This window comes from Diplotaxodon limnothrissa, linkage group LG11 (assembly GCF_057381915.1).
Source record: "Diplotaxodon limnothrissa isolate DT_005_m linkage group LG11, D_limnothrissa_male_GT1.1, whole genome shotgun sequence".
In the NCBI taxonomy this organism is placed as follows: Eukaryota; Metazoa; Chordata; class Actinopteri; order Cichliformes; family Cichlidae; genus Diplotaxodon; species Diplotaxodon limnothrissa.
In genome coordinates, this window is record NC_140606.1 from 9,264,737 (window position 1) to 9,285,830 (window position 21,094).

Consider the following 21,094-nt stretch of genomic DNA (forward strand, 5'->3'; position numbering starts at 1 on the left):
CACACGATCACACTCCCCAAGCGTACTCTATGAACCGGGTCTAGGTACCCTTGCCCCTGGAGGGGGGAACTGCACCCAGACCCAGGTGGTGTTATCCTTTTCCCTGCGGTGGGGAGAGGCAGACCGCCCCGACTCCGCAGCAGCAGGGAGGCCCCACACTCCAGACCGCAGTCGGACGGCCAACTCCTCCTAGCCCCCCCGCTCCAGCAGGCCGCAGAGAACGGGGGTGAGAGAAGACTCCAAACCTCCCTCCACCCGCTCATTGTAGTGTTGATGCATGTGTGTTCTAAGGTGCAATTAAAACCCAGGAAGGCATGGAGCTACCTGCCAGAGAGCAGCAGGTAAGCGCATAGTCCCTCCTGCTAGCCCTCAATGTCTACGTGTATTCAAAATTGAGAGGTGGGCAACGACGCCAGGGGTGAGGTGTACACCCTGATGGTAAATTGGACTCCGTGTATCGTGCCCACCCCCAAGATCCTATATGTATGTGTAATGAGAGTGTGAGTAATGTGAATGTCTAAGTTGTGGGATAAAATTGAGGCAGAGGCAGCTAGAAGGGGACAGGGGGGGGGGGGGGGGTAGCCTCCTCTGCACCCTGGTGACATACCCCTACTCCAAGGCCCTGCATGTGTGGGTGGTTGTGGTGGAGCGGCGAGGTCTATCGCGATAGTTTAATTTCTCTATCGAGTAAAAGTTATATCGCGATACATATCGTTATCGTTCTATCGCCCAGCTCTACTCTCCTTGCAACATGGCAAATTGAACCTCCTCCACCCTAATTCAGATCTGGCGTTTGGAACTATTTTGGTTTTCATGTGATGTATGACCCTGAAGGTAAGCGCGTCATGGACAAAAGTAAAACACTATGTCGGATGTGCCACGCAATGCTCAATTACATTGGTGGGAACTAGTGCGTTAGCGCAGTTAGCTCGTTAAGGTGTTGGCCGTCCAGCCCCACGCACGGGGCGATCCGCCGTGTTGTGGCGTTAAGGTCATTTCAGATTAACGCTGACAGCACTAGTGGGAACACAATGAATATGACTGCACATTTATGCCGACATCACCTTAGTGCAAAGACAAGTGGAAGCAGACAAAAACAACAAGCACGCATGCTACAAACTTTACCCGAGTCATTTAGACAGCCATTAGCACATGATTCTCCTTATGGGGCCTGATATGTTTAATATGCTGCTGAGAATATAGCCCAGAAGAAGCGTATAGTATAGCTTTTATTTTGACCGCGGTAAAGTGAGCCGTCATTTGTGAGCCGCGGTCAAGCCAGCCGCCTCCTATCCGCCGCATAAATTTCCTTGCGCTTTTACACCAGTCTTTACGGTAGCGCCTTTTCGCTTTATATAAAAATTCATTAAAAATCATCCTGAGTAGTTGAGGTCCAACTTTCAACACATCCCTCCTCTAGGACACCTACTGTACCTGTGTGCCAAGTTTCAGCCAGATGTACTGTAGAATTCCTCAGAAATTAAAGGGTACTTGTATCCAATGCAATACAGCCAATACACTACAATTATGTCAATTTTCAAAAATTCATGAAAAATCATCCTGAGTAGTTGATGTCCAACTTTCAACACATCCCTCCTCCGGGACACCTACTGTACCTGTGTGCCAAGTTTCAGCCAGATTTACTGTAGAATTCCTCTGAAATTACAGTACATTTATATACAATACAGTCAATACAGTCAATACAGTCAATACAATAGAATTATGTCAATTTTCAAAAATTCATTAAAAATCATCCTGAGTAGTTGATGTCCAACTTTCAACACATCCCTACTCTGGGACACCTACTGTACCTGTGTGCCAAGTTTCATCCAGATTTACTGTAGAATTCCTCAGAAATTAAAGGGTACTTGTATTCAATTCAATACAGTCAATACAATAGAATTATGTCAATTTTCAAAAATTCATTAAAAATCATGCTGAGTAGTTGAGGTCCAACTTTCAACAGATTCCTTCTCTGGGACACCTACTGCACCTGTGTGCCCAGTTTCATCCAGATTTACTGTAAAATTCCTCAGAAATTAAAGGGTACTGTATTCAATTCAATACAGCCAATACAATAGAATTGCGGTTTATTTTGGAAAGAGCCATTTCTCTGAAATAAACTCTATTTTCCAAAGATGAGTGATTTCTCGATCAGATAGATTTATTTTTTTTATTACTTTGTTGTTTCAGCAACATTAAATTTAAAAACTGTACTTTTGAGTTAAAATATATATTTATAATTTTAATAAATGACAAATTAAAGAGGCATGAACATTTTTTTGTATCGAAAAAATATCAAACTGTGACACCAAAGTATCGAACCAAACCGTGAATTTTGTGTATCGTTGCACCCCTAATATATATATATTTATAGCATTTGATTGTTGACCCCACATACTATTTAAATACTTGTATCTACATAGAGACTTGATACCTAAGCATCATTTTATGAGCCATTACCCATCTTCTGTTAGTAAAATTGGCCCCTTATTACACATGTGGAGTATGAGGTTTGAAGCCAAAGTGAAGGTGTTTAAAGATTTTTATAAACATTTCAAAAATGCAACCAAATCACATGCTAAAAAGCATCAGTGCTTATCACCAGGAAACCTTCACCCTAAAACAAAATGAATTTGGGCCAATTAAATGTTTTTCTGTCAGAGACAAGAATGTGGTCAGCAATTAAGTTCTTAAAATGATTTGTTCAAAAGAGCTTTTCTCAACTACTTGCGTTAAAGTTGATAGTTTAGAATATAAAGCTGGACTTGTTGTTTGCAGTACCATGGAAGAAAATATGCCTATCTTTTGTCAAATAAGTGATATACTTTTGGTAGAAAATCCCTTTTTTAATAACCATTATCATGCAGTCAGTACTGTAAAGTGAGGAAAGGTGAATTATTAAAAATATCTGAGTTTAAATTTCACAAACAACTTTATATGCAAAGCTTGTACAATGTTTCAGATTTAAGTTTGTATATTGTACCTTAATTTTCATTAATAGTGTTAAATATTTAACTATTTTGAAAGTGTTAATTTACATCTGGAGAGTGTGGAGCTATTAAAAAAACCCTGAAAAAGTGTTGAAATCAACACTTTGATAGTGATACTTAATTCACCTTTTTTTTAAAAAAGTGAACATTTGCTGAGTGTAAAATTTCTACAGATCTCGGTGTGTAGTGTGTTGTTTTGTGGGACTCTGTGCTTCATATGCAATCTGAACTCTAGTACAGATACAGAGCCAATCCGGCACGCGGCCATGGGTGCACAGGGTAGGCGCTGCTAGAGGCTTTCCGTTAACTGCGCACGCGCGGTGCAACCCCTTCCGCGCTTGCTGCAGCTGCAGCTTTCCGCTCAGTGCTCTACCTTCTGGCACAGCATCACATTTGTTCACCATAGAGCTGGGTTGAGCTGAGCTTTCCTTCCCTTCCCTTGAGAGTTCGTTCTTTGCGTGGACAGATGTCTACCGAGCCATTTCCTCTCCTTGTTCCCAGCCTTTGTGATTCCTCGTCTGCAAAAAACGTTCGCGCTCCTGTGACTGGTGAGTACGTGAAGATAGAAACGGGCGGTTTCTGTGGAGCTGCTGCTTCGTAGGTCATGGTAGCTAGCTTGCGAGCGTTAGTTAGTTATTCATTTCTTGGGCCTACTCGGGAACGTGGCCGGGCACCTCCTCCTGGTTAGCTTTCACTAGCAAACCCCCTTTGAGGTGTTTCAGCTAGACACTGTTTATGTACGGTGGGCGCGAATGTCAAGCTAGCTATCGGAGCTAGCAAAAGCTCTCATATGCTTCAGTTGGAGCTGTTTAAGCATTTGTTAGTGCAAAAGTAAGTTGGCAAAACATTGTAGCTGTGTTTGTTAGCAGTGCGTCCAGCATTAGCAAACCAACTTACACAGGTAACGCTATTATTCTTATATTACTTAGTAACGACCCTGTCAGTGTGCATATTTATGCTCACCTTGCATTGAGTGTCTTGGCTGTGGTTGATCTTCTTGTTTATAGTCCGATAATGCAAGCAGCAAGTCAGACTGGCCTCCTCATGCTTGAACTTCAAATATTCAAAATATTCATAACATGATTATGTGTCATTACTTTAATTAATAACATTTTTAAAGTTATTGTGTTGCACATAGAGGAAACACTTTATGGTTAATGTTTCCCTAGAATTAATATCATATCAATGACATTAACCTTTTTTGTTTTTGAGTGAAATCTGTGGCAGTTTTTAGGTTTCATCCATTCTTTGCCACATAAAAATGCACATTAAATTAAAGCTCAGTACAGAAAGTAAGGAAACTTCTTTGGTTAATTATTTGTTTGTTTTAATGCTTCTTGGCAATAAATCTGATATTGTTGGAAAGCATATTTATTTTCCCTTAAATGGTGCCATATTTAAATGGGGCGACCATGGCTCAGGGGGTTGGGAATCGCATCTGTAACCGGAAGGTCGCCGGTTCGATCCCTGGGCTCTCTGTCCTGGCCGTTGTGTCCTTGGGCAAGACACTTTACCCTACTTGCCTACTGGTGATGGCCAGAGGGGCCGATGGCGCGATATGGCAGCCTCGCTTCTGTCAGTCTGCCCCAGGGCAGCTGTGGCTACAACTGTAGCTTGCCTCCACCAGTGTATGAATGTGAGAGTGAATGAATAGTGGTATTGTAAAGCGCTTTGGGTGCCTTGAAAAGCGCTATATAAATCCAATCCATTATTATTTGTTTGGAAATTGCATTTGCGGGTTGAGCAGCAGAGTTGAGTATATAAGTTGCGCCCGTGGGGAAAAAAACGTGCCAAACCTAGTCTGGGACTGATGAGAAGATGTCATCTAAGATGACAACATCACAGAGCAGGGTTTATCAGAGACTACTTCCACAATTTAGAAGTGAGAGGATCCCTGCAGTTCTGGCCTCAACCTCACCGAGCACTATTGAGATCAGCTTGGGCGTATTGTCGTGCTAGAGTGACCAACACAACTGTATAGAGATTGACAGACCATGTGACTTTCGCCCATTGCATGCTGGGAACTCGTGGCAAAACAATTCAAGTACCGCATCAAATGCGAGCATTTGCAGCACCGCAAAACGTTCATTCTCCGGTTCCAATACCTTCTTGCTTTTTCTTTGCCCCCCCCCAAAAAAGGAATGTACAAAACGAAGGAGAACAATGCCGGTCCGTACAAAGACAGACTTGATGAAAAGTCAAAGAAAAGATACGAGGAAAAAATCAAAGGAGTGAAAGGTTTAGACCCTTACGAGCACACAGAGTGGACAAAAGACGTTAGCGTGCTGCCCAACTTTCACCACGCTCATATTTATAATTATACGGTTCTTGGAGTGAGTGCATGCACTTATGAAGTTTTTAGTAACTTCAGGTCACTGCAACAAGCCCAGGTACAGTTTACCGACGGATGGGTACAGGACCTTGAAATGCACCGTGTAGAACGAAAGACCATCGTACATATTGTAAGTTTACCAGTCTCACAAATCGTCTTCATAAATACACATTCGTTAACAGTTTATTAATAGGACCTTTGAGCTCAACGGTAATTAATTAGTAGTGGAAATAATTTCTGGTTCGCATTACAGAAATGTAGCAGTGACAATAATATTGTATGCTGTAATCCTACTGCGCAATTAGTGATACAAAAAACTGTTTTATCCTGTGAATAAAAGTATATGTTTTTGTCAATGTACCATAATAACAGAAGCGAAACGCAATATTGTGTCAAGACAATTCATTATTTATGCACAATAAACAAAGGAGCATAGCGCGACAATTTCTGTTCAGCGCCAGACTTGCTTGTAACCTATATCACCAATTATGTTATGAAAAATGACGTATTAACTACTACAAAACACTGACCTTTGTGGGAATGCTTGGAGCAGACTAACCTGTGAGCTGGAGTGTTCTGAGACGTTATATTTGGTCTTTGATGGGCTGCAATCCAGGCCATCCGTCGCCTCTTTGTTACTTCGGAAACATGGCTCGAACAATTTCTCTTCAATGACGTAATCCGATAACAACCGATCTCTTTACCCGTCGGCTTCCCGTGGCTGTCATACAACCGGCTATTGCAGTTAATAATACAGCAGCTTCTTGCCATTTTTTTGTGTTTCTTTTTATCGCTGTGTAACTGATTTCAATTGAAAGCCTGCGTGCGCTAGTACCTCTTGCCACGAGTTCCCAGAATTCTTTGCGGTTTTACCCCTGAATGACGTCACATTTTCAATCTCTATTGGCTGACTATCCCACGCAGCTTTCTATTATCTTTGCCACATCAGTGTTTTGATTTCTGTAAAAACTGTAAAAAGCTGTAGGTGAAGTAGAGTGACAAATTCTTGGCAAGAAACATTTTTGCAACCCTAAATATCCCAGCATTGCCAGTATAAATGCACAGCTATTTGGTCCATAGAAGTGCGATCACTTGTGACTTAAAATAACATTTTTGATATGGCAGCAAGGTTAAGAAAGTGTTTGAAGCTTAAGGCAAAGTAACAATAAAAATGTTGGAGTCAAACAAATCTTTAAGAACACAAAATATGGTAAACAAAATAAAGGTAACAGCAGCTACAAATGATTGGTGTGAAAATTCAGTAAGTGACTGTCATCACTGTCTTCTTTCAACTGCTCTCTTTACAGCTTGCGACAGCAGATCATCTGCCTTCATCTATCCCTAGCATACTCTTCTGTTGCATCAACCCGCTGTACGTTGTCTTTTACTACATGCCTCTTTTCTGCGTGGTTTGCAACTCCATCTTTAACATCCTTTGTCCAGTATATCTACTGTCACTCCTCTGCACATGTCCAAAACATCTCAGCCTTTTCTCCTTTGCTAACTGCTCTATCTGAGCTGCCCCTCTAACATATTCATTTTAAATCTGGTCCACCCTGGTCTCTCACAGTGAAAATCTTAACATCTTCATCCCAGCTTCCTGTATACATCATAGAGGTCTCACTACCTTCTCTTTCACTCTCGGTGCTGTCCTTCTATCACAAATCACCCCTGGCACTCTCTTCTTCACCTGTTTTGCACACATTTCATTGCTTTCAGCCAATTTCGGCTACTCCCGTATTGCCACAGCAGGTAGCTATCCATGTTTGACTTGGCAGATTTTAATGCCAGATGCCCTTCCTGATGCAGAGACCCTAAAGGATTTGTCTCCTCCCCGGACACTGTCCATCACTTTGCATTTTGCAAATCATAGAACACTTTATGTTGGTTTCTCCTTTAATTTATCACCCTATCTGTATCAGCTAAGAGATTTCCTTTTCTTTTTTTTTCTTTTTTAAAAATATTTGGGTAGTGAAAAATTAATGATGGGACCTGTGTTGATTTGCATTACATGTGAGTGGCTGTGAGTGAGTGCAGTTTATCGCATGACCAAACATGCAGCCATCTGGTTTTGCTCAGCCGCACAGCTTTGTTGAGGCTCTCCCAGTTGGGCATGCTTCAGAGGCAGAATCACAGTATCACAGGTCTGCACATTTTTTTCCTGCTGTCAGGAGTAAGTGGAAATGCACCTCATCATGCCAGTGGAAATGAGGGTCAGTCTGTAGCTTGAGGACCTGATCCCATTTCTGCAGAAAGACCTGATAGATTCTTCTGCAGTCCCTCCAATCTAGGGCATGCTTCATCTGCTCTGTAGAATGAGGTGTTGGGAGGAAAGACCTCTGCAAAAGGCAGCTCTGTCCAAGCGTGTCTTTTACCACGTATTTTTTTATGGTTTCAAATGTATCGCTTTTTTTTGGAGTAGACATGATAAAGCATTAATATAGTTTGGTCATAGTCACTAACATCCCAAATGACAATGGGCCTCATTAATAGTGTTTCCTATATTATTTGTTTTTCCCTTTTATTCATATATATATATATATATATATATATATATTAGGGGTGCAACAATACACAAAATTCACGGTTCGGTTCGGTTCGATACTTTGGTGTCACGGTTCGATATTTTTTCGATACAAAAAAAATGTTCATGCCTTTTTAATTTGTCATTTATTAAAATTATAAATATATATTTTAACTCAAAAGTACAGTTTTTAAATTTAACCCTAACCCTTGTGCGCGTTTTTTATTTTGACAGCGAATGCGCACCTGCGGACCACTTATGTGCAGCCCTGGTTATTTAGCTCGTCATATTGCAGCCACAGAAATTCTTTTGTCCATGAAACCATGAAGCTGCACTTTCTTTTTGCCTTATAGTCTGATTTGTCATAACTTCTCCGTTTTGTGGTAAGCTTTTCTTTGGCTGTCACTTCTTCACCCTGACCTGTCTTATTTGGCTCAGAAGAAATGAAATATATATCCTCCTGCTTTTACACACGCACTCACATAAGCTCAGCGATTCTCTGCGCGATCAACCTCTCACATGTTTAAGCTTGTTGTGGGAGATTTCACTTGTCATGTTTGCATAGTGAGCTAACGATTAATAAGACGATGTCAGAGGAATTGGTGCACAAATTTTCATCACTCACAGATCAGTGCTGTCGCTCTCTATACACAGTTCGCGCGATTGCAAAGTGAAAGCAAAAAAACAAGCGCAAATTCAAACGCGATTTCAATATGTCACATATTGACAGTGGCTCACCGATGCCAATGACATAATTACCCAGCTACATTTCTGAAAGAATGCAAAAGCATTGACATATATTTTTCTTCCTACAATAGCCCGACGGGCAGGGAAGAGATAGATTTTGGTAGCCCGACTGAAAAAAATCGCTAGCCCCAGGACGTCGGGCTAGCGATATTGCAAGCCCTGTATCTGATTGAGGAATCACTCATCTTTGGAAAAGAGAGTTTATTACAGAGAAATGTCTCTTTCCAAAATAAAAGCTATACTATCCGCTTCTTCTGGGCTATATTCTCAGCAGCATAAGGAGAATCATGTGCTAACAGCTGTCTAAATGACTCGGCTAAAGTTAGTAGCATGCTTGTTGTTTTTGTCTTTGCACTAGGATGATGTCGGTGTAAATGTGCAGTCATATTCGTTGTGTTCCCACTAGTGATTTCAGGTTAATCTCGTTGAAATGACCTTAACGCCACAACACGGTAAATCTCCGTTAACGAGCTACCGCCGATCGCCCCGTGCATGGGGCTAGACGGCCAACACGTTAACGAGCTAACTGCGCTAACACACTAGCTCCCACCCATGTAATTGAGCATTGCACGGCACATCCAACATACTGTTTTACTTTAGTCCATAACTCGCTTACCTTCAGGGTCATACGTCACATGAAAACCAAAATAATTCCAAACGCCAGATCTGGAGAGCTTAACTTCTGTCTTGCTAGCTTGCCCTGCGCTCTTCCTTCTGACTATGCTGTCTGTGTTGAGCACTCAGTGGATCTGCGCTCGACAGTGCAGCCTAGGCGGAGTAGTCGAACGCAGATTCACTGAGCGCTCAACACAGAGAGCATCGTCAGAAGGAAAGTTGATAAAATAAATTGCAAATGTTGTATTGTTCGATACATATGCGTACCGAACCGAAAGCACTGTATCGAACGGTTCAATATCGATACGAATATCGTTGCACCCCTAATATATATATATATATATATATATATATATATATATATATATATATAATTTTTTTTTTTTTTTTATGGGTGCAACGATACTCGTATCGATATTGAACTGTTCGATACAATGCTTTCGGTTCGGTACGCATATGTATCGAACAATACAAAATTTTTAATTTATTTTATCAAATTTCCTTCTGACTATGTTGTCTGTGTTGAGCGCTCAGTGGATCTGCGCTCGACAGTGCAGCCTAGGCGGAGTAGTCGAACGCAGATTCACTGAGCGCAGGGCAAGCTAGCGAGACAGAAGTTAAGCTCTCCTTGCAACATGGCAAATTGAACCTCCCCCACCCTCATTCAGATCTGGCGATTGGAACTATTTTGGTTTTCATGTGACATATGACCCTGAAGGTAAGCGCGTCATGGACAAAAGTAAAACAGTATGTCGGATGTGCCACGCAATGCTCAATTACATTGGTGGGAACTAGTGCATTAGCACAGTTAGCTTGTTAAGGTGTTGGCCGTCCAGCCCCATGCACGGGGCGATCTGCGGTAGCTCGTTAACGGAGATTTGCCGTGTTGTGGCGTTGACATCATTTCAACGAGATTAACACTGACAGCACTAGTGGGAACACAACGAATATGACTGCACATTTACGCTGACATCATCCTAGTGCAAAGACAAGTGGAATCAGACAAAAACAACAAGCACGCATGCTACAAACTTTACCCAAGTCATTTAGACAGCCATTAGCACATGATTCTCCTTATGGGGACCTGATATATTTAATATGCTGCTGAGAATATAGCCCAGAAGAAGCGTATAGTATAGCTTTTATTTTGGAAAGAGCCATTTCTCTGTAATAAACTCTCTTTTCCAAAGATGAGTGATTTCTCAATTAGATAGATTTGTTTTTTAAATTATTTTGTTGTTTCAGCAACATTAAATTTAAAAACTGTACTTTTGAGTTAAAATATATATTTATAATTTTAATAAATGACAAATTAAAAAAGCATGAACATTTTTTTGTATCGAAAAAATATCAAACCGTGACACCAAAGTATCGAACCGAACCGTGAATATTGTGTATCGTTGCACCCCTAATATATATATTGTGAACAAAGATGGGACATTCTGTTGGCTTTTTGCATCAGTGACTTTGCTTTTCTCCAACCAAACAAAATTGGTCAGTGGTCATATGCAAAACTTTCTGCATTTTTTTTTTATGCGCATAAATTAAGGTGATTTGTATACACATAGGTAAATAAAGCTCAAGGCTTAGTGTGTATGGGAAATGTTTCTCTATAATTTCTCCAAAGGGTTTATGGGTAGCAGGAAACTTAGAATTCTTGCTTCTTTATTGTTGTTTTGTTTTACTCGGGTTTCTGCTGGGTCAATTTAATGTTGCACTAAATTATTGTCGCACAAACACCTGCTATAATGCTAATTGGCACAATACAGACAGACTCCAGGGAATTAATTTTCTTCAAAGCTATATTAACAAGAGATTATCCAGTCATAGTTGACCACTTTTACATACAATGATAAAGGCTCTACCCTTCTGTAATCTGCAATTGGCAGACTAATACCTGACGGACACTTTCCTCCTTAAATCTACTTTACTTTTTTTTTCAGTTGCCTTTTTTCTGTGTGAAAATGTACTCTCAAACGGTTTGGGGGTCACCGTAGGTCTGCCAAACCACAGGGTTTGCTCTACACTTGGGGAACCCTGGCATCAGTACTCAGAAAAAACACATTTAACTGTGGAATTAATTGAAATAAATATGTGTGCTTGTGTTGTATACTTTTAAACGGAGACTGTCTGCTTTCTATTGCTGACATCCTTTTGTTCATGTTGTTTGTGTGATTTACAGGAATCCATCCTGTTTGACCACCTGATTGCCTGCCTCATAGGGTAAATTGGCTGCCATGATGCTTGGGCTACAGGGAAACGCTGCCAAAGTGTATCGCTGTGTGGCTTGTTCAGCCACCTTTACTGGATTGGCCTCATTGCTAGTACATCAGGCAACCCATGCCAGCCCACCCTCCAAGGTCACCTCCCCTCCTCCAACCCAGCCTAACATCAGCCCACATGAAACGCCGTTTGCAAGTACAGACTCATCCATCGAGCACCTAAGCTCGCCAACACTCTTGCCTGACAGCCCTACACCTTCTTTCTTTATTTGTGATTGTGGAGAGGAATTTCAGGACTTTGGTCTTATGCTGGAGCACAAACGTTCACATATATCTCAAATACAGCTGCTGCAGCCCCTGGATAGTAACATTGTTCTCCCCAGTGCAACAGATTGCAATAAGGATTTTCCAACCCAGCATGTATCATTCACTCCTGTAACCCAGTCCAGTTTGGCCCTTGCTTGTCCCTCTACCTCCAAGTCCCCAGCTGTTGAATTACCTACTTTAACAGCCCAAAAAGCAGATGTAAGCCTGGAGGACAATATTGCCATAGTAACCGATCCTCAAGGCCAGTGTGCTCCCCCTGAAAATGATAGTGAGGAGCAACTTCAGAACATGCCATCCACTGCCGAGCAAATAACAGAGACTGTAGAGGAAACTAATTTCGAGGAGAACACAAATGCTGTCCGCAGCTGTGAAAAAGGAGAGAATTTGCCCACAAATAACATCCTTATGAAGCTGCTCGCATCAGCGTACATGAAACACTTACCCCTTCCTCAGAGTCAGGATCAGAACGAAAACACAGTTATCCCCAAGCAGGAAGCTGTACCCATGGATATAACACCAGGATCAAAAACAGAAGCGGCGCCAATCAATGATCTGTCTATTGCACAGTTGAGGCGACTCCTCGCAAAACCCGATATAAAGACAAAGGCTCCATCCATTAGCAGAATTCTTGAGTCCAGTAAGAAGAGGGTTGTCTCTCTGACTAAGACTTTATCTCCTGTTGTAGTTCTCGAGACTCGTCAAAAGCTCATGGATCCTGTTGGTAGCGGAACATATGGGAAATACCAGTGTGGCCGCTGTCGTAGGGTTTTTCAGAACCTGGACAGATTGACAGAGCATCATTTTTTACACAAAAAAGAGAGGATTAAGTGTTGTCGTCGATGCAAACAGCTGATCATTGGGAGACTGCCTTTGCCTGACAATCATGTGTGCCCTCAGTTCGGAAACAGGGCTCTACCGCCATCAAGCGCTTTAAAATCCAAGTTTCCATTTGCACAGAAAATAGTGCCGTTCCACAGTCTCAACAATGCGAAAAAGGTTTTCTTCTGTCCAATGTGCAAGCACAGCTATGCACGGAGGTGGAACCTCAAAACACACAAGTGCCAAGGTCCAAGGTCAGTCCTCTCTCAGCAGATCAATCCCTCAATACAGAAGATGCTAGCACTGCAGTCCACTAAAAGCATTGCCAGTGATGGTGTGGATGAAGTCAGTGCTGCATCCCAGAATTCCAAGAGCATTGGCGTGGGCACGGAAGTTACTGGCCGTATCAAGGTAGAGGTGACCTCTCCAAATGCAGAGCAGTCTGCAGTTTCACAATTGGCCTGGGCTCGCCCAGCACAGAACTTCTCCCCATTCTCCCTGAAATCTCCAGTGATGGAGCAGCACAAGGATAATTCTGTGTGTAGCATTTCACTCCAGCAAGGAGAAGAAAATAACTGGGATGCAGAAGCAGCCAATAGTGACGGTAGTAACGAAGGGCAGTGGACGATGCCTTTGGATGATGAAACGCAGGTGTTCAGTTCTGCAGAGAAGGGTGTTGATGATGAAGCGAAGAACTCCTTTTCAGTCGAACATGGTCTGCGCTATTTCGTCCGGGATGGAGTGAAACGATACCCGTGCAACAGATGTCAAAAAACCTACAGCCGTGCTTCAACTTTGAGGCGCCACCTGCGACTCTGTGGTTTCAGGCCACGTGGGTTTGGAGCTATAGCACAGGGTGGTAGTCAGGGTTTGGTTACACTGAATGCCAATAATATCAAACCAATGTTTTCCTGTTTTGTCTGTGGGAAAACCTTCAACCGCAAAGATAACATGATGGTTCATAGAAAAAGATGTCAGTTTCAACGAACCATGGCAGATGTGGAAAGAGGGACTGTGCAGACGAGCTTGCCAGGCAATGGATCAGCAGAGCCAGCAAGTCAAACCCAGGAGGATGATGGAGGAAACTGGGGCATCATGTCACTGCCGTCTGTACTTCCAAGGAGGGTGACGTGTGAGTGTGGGGTTGGATTTACGTCTCCGAGACTTCTCTTGGAGCATTTGCAGAAGCATGCTCAAGAATCGTACACTTGTCCAACTTGTGGAGAAACAGTCAATTCCTGGGCAGACTATGAAGTTCATTTGCAGATCCACATGCATCCTCATCACCAGTTACTGAAGGGACTACAGCCACAGCGATCACAACCACTGTTGATTCGATTTCAGCAGCAGCAACCTCCACCGCCGCAGCAGCAGCAGCAACAACAACAGCAACAGCAGCAGCAGGTTCAGTCAGTGCACCCTCCTCCACAGAAGCAATCACACCCAGAGCCACTACCAAATCCACCAAAGAAGCAGGGGAGGATTGTGTGCACACGATGCGGGAATACTTTTGCAACTCGCTGTTCCCTCCGAAGGCACATATCATGGAATCGATGCAAAGGTGCACGGGTTACAAATCAGTTTGCAAGCCCACCCAAAAGTGTGCACTGTTCCCACTGCAACGCTGACTTTCCAAACACCATCAGTCTGATTTTTCACCAGAGGAGCGGTGCCTGCAAGCCTGCCATCAAGCCTGTCCGCTGTCCTGTTTGCCTCCGCTGGTTTGGTACAGTGGAGAGTTTGCAGAAACACCTGCTGACTCACAAACAGTCTGAATCGTACCGATGCGACGTCTGCCAGGGTACGTACCCAAACCTGAAATCACTCAAAAACCACCGCAGGAGGATTCATCGCATCATGGCTGGGGACATAAATCCAAAACCACAAGAACAGCTTACATCTTAACAACATTTTTTAAAATTGTGTCTGTCTTGAGAGTGTTGGATTAAGAAATGAGCTCTTTTTTTTTTATACTGTGTTCTTTTTGCTTTTTTGTTTTTAAACTTTACAGGATGTTGTACAGCTACATAAGATGTTTTTTTTAAAGTGCGATAGTAGCTTAACCCTCTTTAAAAATGTTTAAAAAACAAAACAGACATACTACACATTTTAGTTTTACTAAGTTGATCCTTATTTTCCCTGTGCTCAGTAGCCTGTAAATGATTGAATATTTTATTAACCAAACTTTTATCATCGGGTTGGTGCTGTAGCTTGTTGTTGTTCTTGGTGTTAATAAAGATACCAGTATGTGAAACAGAAAAGTTGTGAACTCTCTCAATGGACATGTTAAGTATATTGACCAAACCTTATCAAGTAAAGGGTGCTTACTTCATGTCGTCACAGTTTGATATTTTATGCCACCTCCATCATCCTATGTGGTCTTTTGGAGTATTGTATTGATATTTCTGTAACTTAAGGTTTTCATGAATGTGATGTACCAAGATCATTAGATTGCTGCTTCATACTTAAATTGTAGGTACCCAATAGAAAGAAAACATATCTGAGATTTGCATATTTATGAGAGAATACCAATTTCCCTTCCATTTTTTTTATTTCCTTAATCTTTGTGGTCAGTTATAGCTCACTTTTCATATTACATAAGTACTAAGTGGCTTACTTACCAGGCATTACAGCTTTTCTAAAAAAACAATGGAGGAGCTCAATCCAGCCACAATTACCTGGACTCAAGGCTGCTGTCTGAACAGGCCATGTTAAAGTGTTTGTGGTATAATGGTAATCAGAATAAATCAACATGGTTGACAAATGAAAAGTACATGATGTGGATGTGTAGTAAAGTTAAAATGCTGTGATCTACACTTGAGAGCACAGTGCTCAAAAGCTGTACAAACGGGATTTCAAGCAGTTTATTTAATCCCTACTTGAGGAGATTTTAACTTTATCAAATGACCCTCATTAGCAGAATTAGAAGTGCTTAATATCTGTGTGTCCAAGGCAACATTCTAGAGCAAGTGGCACTGAGTCTGCTGCCATTTCCAAGGTCTGGATTCAACATTGTAAGTCAGTGTTTTTCTTTACAGCGTGAAATCTACAATTCACTGACATAAACTGCAGCAAATGCAAAAGTAGATTAGTAACAATCAGTATAGGTATTAGTTTAAGTAAAACTCACAGGCTGTGCCTGCTGTTGGAAGGTTTAATAACATTCGTGTTAACTTGTTTGTGTAAGACTCACTTAGGCTGGATTAAATGTACAGGTCTCACTGAGCTAGTGACATGGATAAAGGTCTTACCGCACACTCACCAGACACTATTAGGTACTTTTGGTGAAGCCATTTTTGCTTTCAGAAATGCTTTATTTCTTTGTCTCAGAGTCAACAAGGTGCAGGAAACATTCCTCAGAGATTTTGGTCCACGTTGACATGATAGCATCATAGTTGCTGGAGCAACTGTGTGATGCAGCTTTGAGCTGCACATCCATCATGTGAATCTCCTTTTCTCCCACATCCCAAAGGTGCAGTGAACTCACTGCCATGTTCAAGAAACCAGTTTCAGATCATTTAAACTTTGTGATGTGTTATTCTGCAAGAAGCAGACATCAGAATATGGGTACACTGTGGTCACACAGGGTTGGACATAGTCAGCAACAACAGGTAGGCTTTGGTGTTTAAATGGTGTTCACTTGATACTAGTAGGTCCTAAGTATACCAGTAAATTATTCTTTACACCATTATAGCAGTATTGGGGTTTTTAAGGAGAAGGAAATATTAGCAATATTATGAAAGAATGGAAAAGATACTGAAACGAAAGGAGTAAAGCTTTGACTTATGAACCTTTGTTGTTGTAAAGTTTGATTTCAACAAAATCTCTCTTTATCAAACTATTTGTCAAAGTTCTTCAGGCAATAACTAAGAACTTAGTTTATGTAAAATGAAATTGTAAATTGTATAGAAATTGTATCTAAACCTAAATGTCCAAATCTAGTTCAGTATGGTCAAAGTTGAAGACCTCATATACAAATAAATTCACTGTGTATTTAGATTATTCTCATATAGTTCCATATATAATTTAATGTGTAGATGTGTTTGGAAACTTGAGACAAACTTCTAACTTTTTACTTATATAAATAAAACCTAATAAAGAAATAATTATTTTGAAACCATATGAATAACAACTATCAAACCCTACAGTGAGTCAACAAATCCAATATATATATTCAATAAATACATTGAAATAAACAAAGTATGATAGATTAGTAGTTTTCAGCATGATTCAAATTATGGACAAAGCCTACAAGAGATAATTACCACTTAATATCCAGAAGCTGTTTCGTATTGGTAGATTTGGCAAGTTTTTCACAGGCACAGCCCACGTGCTCAGCTCTACTGCTAAATCACCAAATATGGCACCATTTAAGAAGAAATTAATAGGCTTCCCAGACAAAATTATTCAGTACTGTGATAACTGTTTACTGCGAAGATGCTTTAGATTTAAAGAGTTCATCTGTAGTTGTAAATTTGACATCAGTGATCTATTATTTCTTTGTTTTTCTTCTTTTTGTCTTGATTAAAAGGTGAGGTGAGTTGTAGTTGAATTGATTTTCTTGAGGTGTTTTAGCATCAGCCTACACCCTTTCGGTTTGTTCTGTAAATTGAATAAAGATAGGGTATCTAAAACTTTATTGCTGGTTTTGTTTGTTTGTTTTGTTTTGTTATGTTTTGGGGGATTTTCTGATTTTCCTGATTTTTATTGTTATACTCGGTGAATGCGTTAAGATTCCCAGTTGGTGGCGCTAGTGCAACATAACAGCGTGTGATGTTTAAGAGAAGAAGATGAGGATTTCTCTTCTTTTTTCCCCTTCTTCCCTCTTGTTTGTTCGGTGTGGTTACAGGCTAACTGCTACCTATTTGTGCTACATACCGGCGACTCAGCCCATTTGTTAATGTCTCGCAAAACGACACCAGACAAACAGTTTGCAGCTTTTCCAAGGTAGTGCCTTACTATTGGGATGGCAGCGGTTTCGTTTTCATGTTGGAATGAGCTAATGATGTTGTATGTGATGTAGCAGAGGCTAACGCTAGCATGCTAGGCATGTAGCAAAGGAAGCGCGCGTTAGATAAAAAAAAAAGCCGTTATTAATTTTACAGCGTTGCTAGCTAAGGTGCTTTACCCTCCAGATGTCTCAAGTGTACAGTGCATTTTTGTGAATAATTCACCGCCTAATAATTTGGTTTTCCTTTCAAAGTTGTAGTGATTTGCTAGTAATTGTGCAGAAGTTTGGACTTTCCTTTATAGGCGAACAGCAAATGCATTTTAAACATGTAAAAAGAAGGTAAAGGTGATGTTCCGTACACTGCTTGTGATTCATATTTATTCTCAAACTTGCTTCTTCTACCAGGACCAGCGTGCTCCCCGTTAGCAGTGAACACACTAATGCTCAGTGTGAGGATGGAGACAGGAAGGCAAAGCACCCTGGATTACAACTTGGTCACAGACCTGATGAATGGAGGGCAGTTTTGCTTCAGCTGTGAGCAGATATTTGCAAACAGGAAATGCCTGGAGGAGCATATGTGTTCATCCGCGAGTTTCATCTGCTCCTGCGGGACCGAGTTTACTGAGTACAAGCACATGCAGGAGCACAGCACTATGCACGAGCCCGGGCACCAAGTGCTTGATCACAAAACCATACGGAACCGCAGGATAGAGAAGCGCATAGAGGAGGAGGAGAAACTTAAAAGGATACAGAAGGGTGAGGTAATCTGGAATACGCCTAAAATGACCAATGCTTGGACAAAGGCCAGTGCACCCCCAGTTTCTTTGCCAGTGACTCCTGTGCTGCAGGTACCCAGTGCGTCGGTGTGTGTGCCGCAGCTTTGCGTGCAGCCTGCAAAAATTTCACAAGTGCCTGAGTTGTACCCATCAATGTCACAAGCATCTTTGCTCCCAAACCCCGCATCCTCAACAACAGACATGCAGAATATTTTCGCAGATGTTGGCGCACCGACAGTGGATGTCTGGATGCTTTATCAGCCAGTTGTGTTGCTTCCAACAGTGCGCAAGTTTAACAAGCAAAAGCCATACTCTTGTGGTAAGTGTGGGCAGTGTTTTTTCTCAAAGACCTTACTCATCTCCCACCACAACTTTCATGTTCCTGACAAAATTTCGGGCTGCATAGGATGTGGGCTGCTGCTCTCCAACAAAAAGATTGTGCCTCGCTACCATGTATGTAACTCATCAAACAACGGATCCAAATTCAAGCTAGTCACAGCAAAGCCACTTGGTTTCAAGACTATGAACGTGACAAGTGGGGAAAAGACTCTGAGCGCCCTGGGTCTTCCGACTACTTCCTCTCTGCAGGTGACAAATCAGAATATTGGTGAACTGCCCCCTACCTCCATCTTGAAAATTAAGAGTGTCCCTTTCATTACCAAACAGGGGGTACGTGTCACTCCATTATTGCAGTTTAAGAATGCATCCAACATCGGTGTGTCCTTTCCATCAAAGCCTCAGACTCAAAATCCTAGTTTGCAGTTAAAGATGCCCACAAACTCTGCAGGGGTGTCTTCTGCATCAAGTGGCTTCTCATGCCGAGTCTGTCATATTTCTTTTGAATCTGCTCAACTCCTTCAGAGGCACAAGTGTGTCAAAGCACGGGAGTTTATGGCCCAACACGTGCGAGGTGGCATGCAGCAGTTCAAAAAGATGATGCCAGCGGCAAGCCAAGTTCCTGCTCAGGTAAATGGCAAAAGGAAATGCATTATACCATCTTCTGGTAATGTGAAGAAGAGCCAAATCCTGACTGTAAACTTGGAAAAAGGGCCTGTCAACGGGAACACGGGAGTAGATAGCGATGATGACTGTTACATCGTTGAAGGCGGACCAGACAAACCTGCTGAGATGATTTACCAAGTAATGTCATCTGTACCAATCAAGACTTGACAAAACTAGTGAGGCACATCCAGTCTGCATGTCATGTAAAATATGGACCAAGCGCATAGAGATGGCGACATCCTGGTTGAAAGGAATCTGCTCAGTTCACTGCACAGGAGCATGATGCTTCCTGGTTTGCTCAAGACTGTTTTAAGATATAGAGAGTAGTGATAATAAAAATGCATCTTTAATTCACCTCGATTTCTTTTGTTAATGCATTTCGAATTTATAAAAGTATGAAGGTGGTACCTCTGTGGTGGTTGCAGAAGATGAAAAAAAAATGTACGTATGTGGGGGTTGAATCATGTTTGGTGCCCTAACCGGCACTATTATAGTTTTTGCTCTGTTTTTATGTTTTTAGTATGATCAGAATGTGTTGTGAAGCTGTGGGGATTGGCCAAAATGCCCAGTGTGTTCATACCAGCTTTGTAGAGACTTTTAAGAATACAATATATAATGTATTAAAGTATATTTTCAAACTCAGTGTTTTGTGTTCACGACACTTTATAGTATTACGTCACAACAATGTGATTGGTCACTTGCAATGTTGAACCTGGAACAACATTTATTATGATGATGTGGAAACGACACGAGGATATCAGATCCTGCATATTTTAATACTGCATTGTAAAGCGCTGGTAATCTTTCACAAAAGTACATCAAATACATACAAACGTGAAAAATAATTCATTATAGATATTTTAAAGATACTGTCTGAAAATGAGGTATATTAATAGTGCATTAGGGGTTGTTTTTTTTCTTAATTTTTATCAAGTTTTGTGCCTCCACTCTTAAAATTGCCTGTTTTTTGTATCCACCAAACTAATGATGACAGTTTCATTGTCATTAGTGGTTCTCCAGCAGAGGGAGCTGTTTCAAAGCACAAACAAAGCGACGTAGTGCGTCCATTCATTATGAGGTAACATCCATACCTTAAAATCAAAGATGCTGCAGAAGCGCTCATGCGGAGTTCACTTGTTGTCTGTGTGTAATAGAAGCGTCAATTTAAATCCTATGTGTTAAGATAACATATGCCAAACTGGATATATATTGGGTGTACATTGAGATACTTGATGCTTGCACATCTGACACGGACTCCCTGCGAAAACTTAAAACTGCAGAACGAGTAGGAGTTGGGCATACTCACGTTATTGTTAATTGCTAAATGAATGTATGTCTTTTTGCCTTCCACGCTTCTTGTTTATAACATTTCTAATTGTCTCAGCAACACACACATATTGACAAACAGAACAAATCTGCTGTTTTTGTGTGCGCGTGTTCTGATTACAATTTTTAAAGTTTTCCCCATGAGGAGTTCCGAAATTTCCCACAGCACTCTAACTACGCGCTCTGTGCGCTCGGCTTAATTAACAGTTTTTTCAGATTGCTTTGTGTGTGGATACCGACTGATTCACTTCTGCAAACTGTTCAGAAAAGAAGAAAAAGCGAGGCCCACATTAACAGCTCAGCTCTTAGATCAGTGCATCCCTGTAAGAAAAGGGCGTCCAAAATGCCTCGTAGCCACAGCTTGAGTTAGCCAGTGCTAGCTAGTTCTAGTTTGAGCGGCGGTCAGCGCATGGCTACGCAGAAACCAGTTCTGACTCTCTCCCACGCAGGCAAGCACTTT

General features: G+C 41.5%; 2 protein-coding genes across 2 annotated transcripts; both read left to right on the plus strand.

Moving 5' to 3' along the window:
• The first annotated feature begins 3,389 nt into the window (after nucleotides 1-3,389).
• Nucleotides 3,390-14,582, plus strand: LOC146622301 (uncharacterized). The gene is made up of 2 exons (XM_085365037.1): nucleotides 3,390-3,541; nucleotides 11,394-14,582. The coding sequence occupies exon 2, from the start codon at nucleotides 11,449-11,451 to the stop codon at nucleotides 14,482-14,484; it is 3,036 nt and encodes a 1,011-aa protein (XP_085221163.1). The 5' UTR covers nucleotides 3,390-3,541; nucleotides 11,394-11,448; the 3' UTR covers nucleotides 14,485-14,582.
• A 2,845-nt stretch (nucleotides 14,583-17,427) lies between these two features.
• Nucleotides 17,428-19,851, plus strand: LOC146622302 (uncharacterized). The gene is made up of 2 exons (XM_085365038.1): nucleotides 17,428-17,526; nucleotides 17,936-19,851. Exon 2 carries the CDS (start codon nucleotides 17,971-17,973, stop codon nucleotides 19,474-19,476), a length of 1,506 nt encoding a protein of 501 aa, XP_085221164.1. The 5' UTR covers nucleotides 17,428-17,526; nucleotides 17,936-17,970; the 3' UTR covers nucleotides 19,477-19,851.
• Nucleotides 19,852-21,094: the final 1,243 nt, after the last annotated feature.